General features: G+C 41.1%; 1 protein-coding gene across 1 annotated transcript; it reads left to right on the forward strand.

Moving 5' to 3' along the window:
• Window positions 1-748: 748 nt before the first annotated feature.
• Window positions 749-12426, forward strand: LOC104272001 (vitellogenin-2-like; the record flags this gene model as incomplete). The annotated part of the gene is made up of 16 exons (XM_009866864.1): window positions 749-934; window positions 1138-1273; window positions 2170-2398; window positions 2487-2662; window positions 2914-3240; window positions 3607-3654; window positions 3823-3909; window positions 5413-5625; window positions 5720-5862; window positions 7113-7251; window positions 7906-8041; window positions 8797-8983; window positions 10303-10394; window positions 10845-10942; window positions 11023-11182; window positions 12322-12426. Coding segments are annotated over 16 exons (2462 nt in total), but the record flags the coding sequence as incomplete, so codon positions are not given.
• Between the last annotated feature and the right edge of the window lie 6 nt (window positions 12427-12432).

The raw sequence follows: 12432 nt of genomic DNA on the forward strand, positions 1-12432 counted from the left end.
TATTTGTTTATTTATATTTATTTTATATTTATTTTTATTTATAGTTACATAATTTATTTGAAATAAATACATTATTGCATATTGTTATACAAGGGGCTTACTTGCCCCAGATTTGGGACAACTATGCTAGTCCAGAGCAGTGAAGTTGTGAGAAAGCAACAGGTTCACCCAATGCTTCACCACCCTGCAAACACACCAATGTGCACTGTACTCCCACAGGACACTGGCCTGCTCTGCCATTGCTAAAAACGCTTACATTTGTACATGTGCAGTGACTAAAGGTCCTAAGCTCTGAAGATTTTCTTGCTCACGTACGAACGGGTGTTTACAAAATTGGCACAGAAAGCTGGGGCCATTTCAGGGGGAAACGGGAAATGCTTCTGGATCCACATAGCCAAAAGCAAAAGCAACAGTACTACTAATGATAATAGCAATAATGATAATATTAATAGTGATGACACTATTAAAGTAGGCACAATCTGAAGCTAGAATGTTCTGGCATTAGCTTGTCCTCAAGCACCATGTCAGTGCCAAAGCAGCGAGAGGGTCTGTGTTTGCTTTTTCCATCAGATAAATCCCTTCATCTTCTCCAGAGGCATTTCAGCTTTTTTTTTAATCCTGTTACATCTCTTCATCCACCAGCAGTGGCTCTTATAATAAAATGAAGAGCGTGAAAATGCACTTTTGCATTTCAAAGTTAAATATGTGCAAACTGTAATTAGGCATGTTCTTGTTTCCACTCTTTCAGGGCATATTTTCATATGATTGCAATGATGGGGATTAACACACAATACTTGCAGAGCGGTCTTGAATTTCATGCAGAATTCAGTAGCGATGTTAAAATGAAATTTGATGCTGGGATAAATATTAAAGAGAAAAATCTGAAGATTGAAACCCCTCCCTGCCGTCAGGAGGTTGAGCTCGCAGCTGTGAGGTACAAAAGAGCTTGTTGCATTTTGCTTGTTATGTGTTACTGGTCGTGAACCCCCTGTTATAAAATCATGAACACACAGCTCCTCGTTAGGCTTTGCTGTACTTTGGCAGCCAATAAAGCTCAGTATTGTCTTTTTTGCACCACCAAAGGCAGGTAAGCAAAATCAAGTGGTGTTACTTGTGTGCCATTTATCACCTCCACAGGAGCGAAGTTTATGCTATTTCAAGGAACATGGAAGAAGCAGATTCTGAAAAGAAATCCCGGCTTCTCCCCAAAGGAGAAGTATCACGTACCTCTGACCAGCCGCCAGAAAGATCTTCACGACCTGGCAGCTGGAAGGTAAGGAGGCCTCTCGCCATGTGTACTGCAGACAGGTCGAGGACAGTCAGCTCCTCTGAGGGGCTGAGCACCCCCAGCACAGCAGCTGGCTAACCACACCACGAGCACAGACACTGTGAGGTTCAACAGGTGCTTGGCATAGCCCAAACCAAGCCTAACCTAAGTCCCAATGGATCCAAAACACGGCCATTCACAGTCTGCTCATCATTTCATGCAGGTAGGGTTGCTTTGACAGTATTACACCCATGGGGAGGGTGTGTGAAATTCATATCCTTTGTACACCAACCCATTTTTTCCAAGCCACAGCAATGTAGAAAAGATGGCTTTTGGAAGAATCTATGGGTTGTTTGCTTGGATGTTTTGAGTTTGGTTTTTTCCCAAAATCCTGAGGTAATACTTGCAGTGGATTGCAGAAGCCCATTCTTCAATGTTGTGTTGGGGGGAATTGTTTAGTTGGTTGATAGGGCTGGGACAAAGGCTGAACTCGATGATCTTCTAGGTCTCTTCCAGCTGATACAATTCGGTGATTCTATGGTTCTCTTATGTGCCCTTCAGCTCTCAGGCTGGCATGAGCAGGCTAGGCTGACTTATTTGGCTGATAGCCCAAAACTGCTGCAGAGAAATAGTCCCTCTGAAATGCCCGACAGGTTCTCACTGGGCTGTGCGTTTTTGAAACACTACCTGGGAAAGCCTGGGCGGGAGAGCTGTCCTCTTCCGCAGAACACTAGAGGAAACCTCACTGCTTCCAGTGCTTGAATCTCTAATTTTAAGCAGTGCTTAAAATTCAGGGAGGACTGTCATCACTCTCTTCATTAACAGGAGGAAAGATTTTAGGAGCTGTGACAATTTTTATATGGAAGAAAACCCTTTATTTGCCATATTTTTTTTTAATGCAGCAAAGCAATGTTCCTGGTGTGATATCCAAAGGATACCAGCAAGATTCAGAAGAGGCACATCACTACAGTGTAGGAGGAAGATTTTACACACGTGTCTTCTGTAGAAAATTGGAGAGTTTGGGATGTTCTGCTTGTCTCAGCCTAAAGTCACAAAATCCCGCTTTCTTAAGAAATACCTTTATGCACAAATTAGTTGGAAAACTTGAAGGCAAAATAGTTTTGAAGCCAGGTACAGTAATGACAATAAGCTTTTCAATCAAACTCTGTGAATGCTGCTCAAGCAGTGCAGCCCTGTAATGTAAGTATCTTGGCTTTAGTTCATACAGATGCTGACATTGACAAAATACAGCTGGAGATCCAGGCAGGATCCAGAGCAGCTTCCAAAATAATTGATGTAACAAGCTCAGTGTCTGAGGAAGAGGAGGAGACATCTCTGTACGAGGACAGGCAAGCTAAACTGAAGAAGATTCTTGGCATTGAAAATGTGTTCCAGGTAAGAGACTTTGAGTATTGGAGAAGGAAAAATATTTCTATAAATGACGCCAAAGGTTCCCAGTGGCATGGGAAAACAAGCATTTTGGTTGGGAGGCATCAGTGTGAGGTGAGTTCTGGTGAAGTTTCTGTAGCGTGCAGAAACATGAATTTGTATTTCCTTGAAAGCCTGTGGTATGCAGCTCGTCTAACATCCAGAAAAATATTACAGAACAAACTATACATTCATAATGCTTTAAACTGTTTTTGGAGGTCTCAAATAAAACACAGCACCGTAGGAGACGGGTTCACAGAACAGAAAAGGATCCAGCTACAGGCCTCTGGGCGAAGTCCAGTGCAAGCCCCCTCTCTAGTTCCTCCTCTTCTTCCACTGCTTCCTCTGCTGATGGCAAAGAGCCTGGAAAGGAAGACAAGAGAGATGAAAGAAGGCGATCTGGGAAGAAGAGCAGCAGCAAGAGCAGCAGCAGGATAAGCAGTAGCAGTGGCAGCTCTGCTAGCAGCAGCCTCTGCAGCAGCAGCAGCGAAGACTACTCTGGAGACACACGCTGCAGTGGAGAGAGCGAACATTCTGGCCAGAAGGTAATTCGCTCAGGCTAGACCTTTTTATATTTCTTGTAGTGAATGGTTTTTTTGTATATCAGGAAATTTTGCCCATAGATCGTGGACCAAAGAAAGATAAAACAGGCCATCAAGGGTGTCTGTTTGCTGCAGGATGGATCAGGTAACCACCTAGCAGAGCTTCTTCCCCTTTTCAACCCCTCTGGTTCTTAGAAGCATTTCACTTAAAAATTTTCGTATTTCAGAAGATTTCAGTTTAAAATGTTTAAAACTTTTATGTTGTTCTGCCTTTTTTTCCATACTCGGTACTGAACTTCTTACTGTATTTTTCAAAAATTAATTCTTTGTCTTCTTTTAGATCCTCTTACCTATCATCTATTTTCACAGGCAAATCTACCTGTTTACCAGTTGCGGTTCAAGCCAGCAGATGAACAGGTACATTTACTGGTTATGCGGTGAGCGGGGCCTACAGCTGCTGTCACTAGCTTTGCTGCAATTAGAGCTTAGTCCTCTGAAACTAAACTAAAAAAAATAAAATAAATATATTAACTCTGCAACAACTTCCAGTGGTAAAAAACTTGCTTCAAGGCGACTGTTTTGCAGGACCCAGAAGGGGAAGCCCTGAACAGCAGCATCAGCTCCTCCTCTTCTTCAGTGAGTGATGAAGACATCTCTAGAGCTGTATCTCAGGTGAGTGTCCTAATCTCCAAGAAATAAAACTATTTACTTTGGATTTCCAGTTATTGTATTTTTATAACAGAATAGGAAAAATATGGTGACTTAGCATATTAGATGATATATAGAAAGAAAATTAATTTTTTCCTGTTTTAGAAAGGTGAGAACATTGGATAGCCGTTGGATGTTTCTTAATACTCACTCAATGCAGGCTACATTTTTTAATGAAACTGGAATATACTGCTGTATATGTTGAAATTTGCGTTACTCAGTAAATAACTCATAAAAATGAGACCACTTTAGAAGTGCTGACCTGCTTGATCAGAAACTGGTTTCAAGTATAATTTTATTGCGTAGCTCTCTGTAAAAGAAAAGATCAGGACTTGACTCTGCCACTCTTTTATTCATTAGGTCTTCACTGCCAACTACTTTAGCTCATGTTATCAGGACACCACACAAGGCCTTTGAAAAGACCAACTTTGAGAGCAATCCAGCTGTTTGTTCAGGAATAAACTGTGTGGTACATAGTTAACAGTGCTTGGTCCTTCTCTAAGAACTATTATAAGAACTGATGGAATCTGGAGCAGATTTCCCAAAGGAAAATTTCACACATTTCCGACAACAGCCTACAGACCCACAAAACAGCAAACCTTAGTTTGCTGAGGCGCTGGTTCTGCACCAGCAGCTCTCAGTTGTTAGTGCAAGTAGCTCACGGAAAAAAGGCAACCAGACACACCTTTTCTCCCACCCATTTCTATGTGACTGGAATTCACCTCCCTTGTCCATCTTTTCACCACATTACTACTTTCCTGAACTCTTCCCCAATGCTCCCCTCACATACACCTTCCTCCTCAGCCACAGCCTTGCTCTTTCCCCACTTCTCCCTCAGCCCTCGCCGGTGCTGTCTCACCTGCTCCTCCCGTGGGTCTCTGTCACTCGGACGTGGCAGCAGAGAGAGGACCCTCTGCCCCACTGCTCCCCCCAGCGCGGTGGGGGCTGCTGCCCCACAGCATGGGCAGGGCACTCACGGCCGGAGCAGCACGGGGCTCCCACTTGGAACAGCTGCAAGTGCCACACTTGGGATCCGCTGAACAGATCCCTCTGTTAACACAAACTGTCACGGTTTTAAACAGCCAGTTAAATTGGTTTTATCAAAGAGACTGTTAGCGAAACTACAGGTTGGTAAGAGAGCAGTGGTGAGCTGGGTAATGTAGGTTCTTCATACAGTAGGGTCCTACTCCACACTTCCTTTTGTTACACCGAAATTACTTTACAAAAAGACTCCCGATGCTACTGTTTTACTCAGGTCAGTCAAAACTGCTCCCTGGAAAGACTGTGGCAAAACTACATGTGAACTGAATAGATCAAGAGTGATCTATGATGCTGTTCCATACTTTGCATAAAAAGGCTTTTCAAATGAAACTTTTCCTTTTTAAACACTTTTAAGCTTTGGTTTTAATATAGTAATTTTAATACATTGTTTGGTTTTGGTCTCTATTTCCTCTCTACTGACTTAAGCCTAAATTCTTGGGAGACAGCAAGCCACCAGTACTGGCTGCAGTCCTTCGTGCCATCCACAGAAATGAGAAGCCAACAGGGTTACAGCTCGTACTGTACGCTGATACACAGCCCATGGGATGGAGGGTACAGACATTCGTTTCAAGCATCACAGGATCCAGTAGATGGAAACTCTGTGCAGATACTTCAGTAATAAATTCCCATAAAATACTGGTAAGTTTCAAATAATGAGCAGCTCAAGTGTAAATGAAATACAATGATCTTACTATGTTTTATACATATATATATATATATTCCCCTCTACTAGGGTTCTCTTAATTGGGGTGAAGATTGCCAGGAGTACCAGATCGCCACTCAGATTGCAACAGGGCAATTTGCTGCTTATCCAGCTATGCAGATGAGGCTGGAGTGGCCAAAAGTACCTTCAACAGTGCGAACAGCTGCAAGATGGTGAGATTTTTAATTCAGTTTTTTTAAAAAAATCACCTGTGTCAAAGCTCCAGATAATTACAGATTCAGTTCTGCAACTTCTGAGCTGAAAAAACCTCCTCTTAATCAGTATGATTTTATAAAATCAGATTAAACATGTCTGGTTTTGATGTGTATTCTAGTCTGCAGGAAAACTGCTTGAAACAAAGGGGATGATGGGATTCATCTAATCTAGTGTAAACTTTTAACATAAAGTGTCTGAATTAAGCAACTGGTCTCCTCATGCTTCCTAACAGATGAAGCCTCGGTTAGGTTTACCTTGGTTCTCTGAAAGAATCTGTCTCTCACTGACTGTACAGGGAAAATAATTTCCTAATGTAGGTGCCTCCGGCTTCTGAAAAAGGTGGTACAAATACTTCCCATAAGGCTTATTGCACACTCAGTAATGAACGTTGTGCCACGCTTAGTGTAAGAAAACTGTAACTGCTGGGTTCAGTTCACATATGTGTCTATCCATACAGCTATATTATATGTTGCATTCATTCATTCCTTTTATTTATACTTGCATTTGCCCACAATTACATAGATCCATATCAAAAGTTAATGTTTTTTTCATAGTGCTACCAAAATACATACATACACAACTTGGTTATCTAAATATGCATGCAACGCAGGCTTTCACTTTAAAGGTGTACAGGTGATTTGGTTGACAAATGTCTGCTGAAGAGGATAATTTTTTCTATTAGAGTGAATTACCTGAAGTGCCCTTATTAAAGGGGATGAAATCATCTAATTGACTATTCTGGAGCAAAGCCACAGAACTCAGCTTTTTTTCTGCTCTGATACGATGCCTTTTTTTAAAGGGATATTTTCTATATTTCTCTATTTGAGTCCCAAGGAACCTAATCATAAGAGACCCCTCTGGCAACTCATAGACAAGCTTAGTGGGTGAAGGGTACTTGCTAAAAGTTGCTACTTGAGGACTGACACATTAATATGAGGTTATCTACTTTTCACCATGTTATTATTTTAGTGTTTACATCATCTGTGCCTATTTCTAATGCTGAATGTGTTTAAAACAAGTTGGCTATATTGTTCTTTTCATAGCACTCTGGTATCCAGGCTCTGGAAGACTGTTTCACCCGTTAACTCTGATACAACATGTCCCCAGCACAAGACACATACTGCTTTGTGAGGGTATTTTAATCTGAACAAGTAATAACCAATTTTTTCAAAGACAGATCACTCTAACCACCTATTTACTTTTCCAGGTTCTACTCATTTCTTCCAGGAGCTGCATATGTGCTTGGGTATTCCCAAATACAACAGCGTAGTCCCTCCCACCAGGCAACCTTGGTTATGGCTCTGACATCTCCAAGAACCTGTGATGTGGTCCTGAAGTTACCTGAAGTAACTATTTCCACTATCTTTTACCTTGGGGCATTCAATACTTAGGAAATCAAAGGTTAATGGCTTTTATAACCCACATTTTTTTTAATGTATTAAACTATAAGGAAGCTCCCATCACAAGGACATTGTATTCTTGCAGTTGGTTCTGTTGCAAAAATATCTTCATGTAGCATGCAAACACGTGAAATAAGAAACAGGTTACAAAACAACCATCACGATTGATAGCACATTAACAATAACTTATTAAAAAGGCAATCTTCAGGAAGATGACAGGCTTTCTTGTGTCCTGGAAAAGATACTAAAACCACGCTGTAGATAGGCATGATGGCCAAATAGGATCCCTCAAAATACAAGCAAGGAGAGGGTGTGCATGTGAGGTAAGCAAACTGTTCAGACTGTGAGCAGATGTGCAGTACAACTCCCCCAAAAGCTGCAGACTAGTGAATACCAAACCTCATTTGTAGCATTGCTCTCCTACAGCAGTCACACTGTAGAGCTAGTTCATGCTCTACACGGAGGACTTGATTTCTTCTTAGCTCTGACCTAGATTCTAATCTAGATTTCTGTCAGTACAGAGTATCATAAGAAAATGCTATCTTATCTCTACATTGTATTTTGCATTTACATTCATATTTGTTTTCTGACTGATTTCAGCTCACAATTTATGACAGAGCCATCAGGCTTCCCCTGCCATTCCCTTCAAGTCCAGGCACACCGATTTCAGCACTACCATCCCCTGACCGGAATGTCTTTTCCCAAGCAACATTTTCAATCATTGAAAACCTTAAAGGTCAGCAATTAACTATCTGCACAGGCATCACTTGACTTTGCAGATTTTGTAAATCTGATTTATACTTTTGACATAATTTGAACTTACTTTACGTTCACTTAAAAAATCAGTCGGACTTCAGATAAAAAAATCCAAACCCATCTGTATGAACATTGTGAGGTTGCAAAGATGTAAAGATGTAAAGAAAAAGAATCTTATAATAGTAAGATTAAATATTCAGTTCCATGCCAAATAGCGATTTCAAATGCATCCACTCCCAAATGCATCCATTTCAGCTCCCCTGCAGAGATTGCTCTTGAAGAAAAAAACATTACATCTAAGTGACCTCAGATTTGGGATGTTCCGCTTGGTTAGTGCTGTTATGTAGAAGTTAAAATAGCTTCAAAAATATACCCATTAATTTCAGCTTCTGCACTTGATTTTGAAGGGATTATTGGTTCATTAATTCTGTACTAAGAGCTAATCACATTATACTTACTTAAATTGAAAAGCTTTATGTAATCCTGGGATAAGGAGTCACATTTTGTTTGAAATCAGTGGGCTAACATCATACCTACGCATATTTCTTTGGTAAACACCCAAACTAGTCCATATTAATTAAAATTGCTGTAAAATAATTTCTAATCAGAGCTGGCAGCATTTCCAGCATTACAGTGGAAAAGGTAAAAATTTACTCATGTAAACCCAAATCTAAAATAGAGTAACTGACATATAAAGCATAAAAGGTTTGCTTCTGACTGATTTTTCTTTTTCAGCTCGTTGTTCAGTTTTCCAAAATACGATCACCACCTTCAATGGAGTTGAATTTAACTATTCAATGCCTGCAAATTGCTACCACGTGTTAGTGCAGGACTGTAGTCCAGAACTGAAGTTCCTGGTGATGATGAAAAGACTTGAAGAGTCTACTGACCTTACAGCAATAAATGTCAGACTCGCCAGCCAGTAAGTAATTGCAAACTTAATGACAAATAGACATCAAGCTGGATATGCTGTAACTGTGAAGACCAGATTGTTGGGGCAGATTGATGCTAGCATAAGACTCATGCAAAAATTAATGCTGTCAACGGAAAAAATTCTAGGAGTGTCACTGGGATTTGGAACTTTGTTTTTCAAAAGTGCTTCTGAAACATAGCTGAGACTCACAGCATCATGAAGTCTTTACTGCCCAAAATTCTTCATAATTTGCCTAGCATTTAACCATCTCATTTCAGTTCTTAGTAGTTAGGTAGACACATAAACTGTAAATCCAAAGGGACTATTGTGATCATTCAGTCTGGTCTCCTACACTAACATAATAATTAGAACTAATTAGCACCCACATCATCTCAGCACAGATGTTGAGAAGCGGACATAGCTGAAAAGGGAATTACTTAACCCAGATTAGAGGTACTTGCTTAGATCATCGCTTAGTTGGTACATAATGTTCTAATCTATTTGAAATTAACTTCAGACACGCTTTGTTTCATCTTGGAACAATCACCTCTGCCATCCTAAGTTCTTCTTTAAAAGTATAGTCTGAGGCTCTACATTGTATGGGAGTATGCATAGAAAATCATTGCAGGGAGTATGCAAAGCTCATAAATAGGCTTTCATCTGTAAGGTAATATTACAAGTAATTATTTATTTCTGAAAATTGTGTGCCTGTGTCATAATGTTAGAGAAACAGAGAGAATTAGTATCCCCTGCATATGTTTAGTGGAAGGACAGAAGGATGCTTGTTTTATAGGCTGCATCTTTCGTGATAACAGCTTTCCTCATCACCATATCATCCATGATTGTTTCCTACGTGGATGTGATTTTGATGTGCTCGAGCTTCCTATTTCCTCATCAGAGCAAGCACTGCTCTGAAGAAAATACTGCAATACGCAGAGTATTCAGGCTGTAAGAGAACCGCTGCGGGGAATCCAAACTTCCTTTGAAATGTAAAGTACCTTAAATTTATGCATATGTAATGGAAATGACATTGTTCCTCATCAAGGCTCCCTGTAGCCTGGTGTCTCCCTGCCTGAACTGTGGCCACAAGCAGACGCTCTGAGATGAGTAAAGGGAAATGGTCTGAGATGGTCAGGGAAAGGCGCATTGCGAGTGCTCCCCTGGCACGCTCTCCTGGGCTCTCTCAGCCTTCCTCCCGAAGGGTAGCAGGTGACTCAGGCCACAACGATATGAGCATCTCACAGTGTTGGTTCTGCCAGAACTGAAAATTATCAGCTGAGTAGGGCAAGGGCGAAGCAAGTGTTTATACTCATTTCCTTTCCTTCAAGTGAGGTTGACATGTATGTTTCCAACGGAGTCATCCAGCTGGAGATTAATGGTGTCCAAGCCCCAACAAATGTTCCATATACATCTAATTCTGGTAAGAGACTCATCTATTTCATTTTACCTGTTCTGATCTTTTGAAGAAGGAAAGGATGCGATCCTGCAAACACCACTCAAGATAAAGATGGCACTACTTTGAGAAACAGGTGATTTTAACACACCTAGCTTTCACAGGGAGTGGCAAGAAAGATGAGCAAATAAGAGACACTGATTCTGTGCATCCTTTCACAAACCAAACAGTGCTGGGCTGTGGTACCTCACGCTGGTCACAGAGGCCCACAGAACAAGCATCCGGATGTCCCCTGGGCCACGGCCACCCTTGTCACAGGCCTTTGGCTTGTGCCAGGTCTTTCTCACCTCCCCCATCTCTTTCAAGATACATTACAGCCTGCATTAAATCTCTGAGAATTTAACAAGGGGTTCAGGTTGGACCCTAAAACAATAACTTCTTTTTAAAAGAAATCTTTTTTTTTTTTTTTCACTGCAGATGCAAGCATGCTGATCAGCAGCGAAAAGGAGGGCCTGTCACTAAAAGCCCCGGATTATGGCATAGATAAACTGTATTATGATGGTCATAGACTTGAGGTATTTTTAAAAATTATTTTAAGTGGCTTTCTTTTTAAAAGGAAAACATTTAAGTACATCTTTTCTTTATTTCCACAAAGATTCAGGTTGCTTTCTGGATGGCTGGAAAAACATGTGGTATTTGTGGAAAATATGATGCTGAGAAGGAAAGGGAATATCAAATGCCCAGTGGATATTTAGCTAAAGATGCAGTGAGTTTTGGTCAGTCCTGGATCATCTCAGAAGACCCCTGTGCTGGAGGTACCAAGATTCTGACGTATATTTTGATGTCTTTGCCTTTGACTAATTCATTAGTCACATGAATTGATGATTTATATTAATGGTACCACAATCTCTTCTCATTTTTCACTATTTTTGTGATTAATGGCCATAGACTAAGAAAAAAAATTAAATCTGTTTTACCTTAGTTTATTAGTTCACTGCAAGTTTAAAGTTTGTTGCATTTTTGTATCAGCTTCTTATGCACCTGTATCAGCTTCTTAGGTACAGGAAGTTTGTGTGTTCCAGATAAAATAATGAACTTGAAACTCCCTAGGATGATGGTAGTATGAAAAGTAGGTAGTTTGCCTGTTGACAGAAGACATCCTTAATAGTTTCGTTATCTCCAGGCTTTTAGTTTCTCAGAAAAAAAACTTAAAATCTAGCCCTGCCTATCAAACTAGAGTGCACCTGAGGTGGGAAATACCTGTTTAAATTTCCTCAGGTTGAAGATTAACTTAATCTTAAAACTTCAGCCCAGGAATGACTGGTTTTACCATCCAGGCCCTATATAAAAACAACATGAACATACTGATAACAGTAGGCTGCACTGCATTTTGTGTGTAACCCAGCTCTCTCTGGGCAAGTGGTGGCATTTTTGGAGTATATTCTTAGATCAACACTAAGGTTGCGGGTTCGATTCCCGTTTGGTCCCCATGTGTTGCCTGATCTAGTCGAGAGGTGGCGTCCCTGGCGGCAGGGAGGCTGGATTAAAATGATCTCTAAGGTCCTTCCAGCTTAGGCCGTTCTATGATTCTATGATCAAGCTGGAGGGACTGGTCTAGGAATGCCTGGATCACAGAAGCTTAAGGACTAAGGTACTTGGCCGGTGCAATGGCTGTGACAGTCTGGGTAAAGTTTGGTGTCAGTTGAACAAGGTTTTCACGTCTATCTTTTTGGATTTGGACATCCTTATCCTACCTAGCTCCCACAAGCCTCCGTCCTTGGGACTGCCCCACGGGCCCGATTTTCTCGCCACCTTTGGCAGAAAATTGACTCGCTGCAGTCAGACTGGTTTCGTGTAGCTTGGGTCACTTTGTTCATTCATCAGCCAGCTCCACAAATTAAAAAGTTACTTCTATAAGCTCTGTAGGTGCTTTAAGCGAACGCATGTTTTACAGCTTGCAAGCTGCAGCGCAAATTTGTCCAAATCGAGAAGCCCGTTGCATTCGAGAAGGCGGCAGCAAAATGCTTCTCGGTGGAGCCCGTCCTGCGCTGCGCAGAGGGCTGCT

The sequence above is a fragment of the Apaloderma vittatum genome, unplaced genomic scaffold (assembly GCF_000703405.1).
Source record: "Apaloderma vittatum isolate BGI_N311 unplaced genomic scaffold, ASM70340v1 scaffold33793, whole genome shotgun sequence".
NCBI classification, from domain to species: Eukaryota; Metazoa; Chordata; class Aves; order Trogoniformes; family Trogonidae; genus Apaloderma; species Apaloderma vittatum.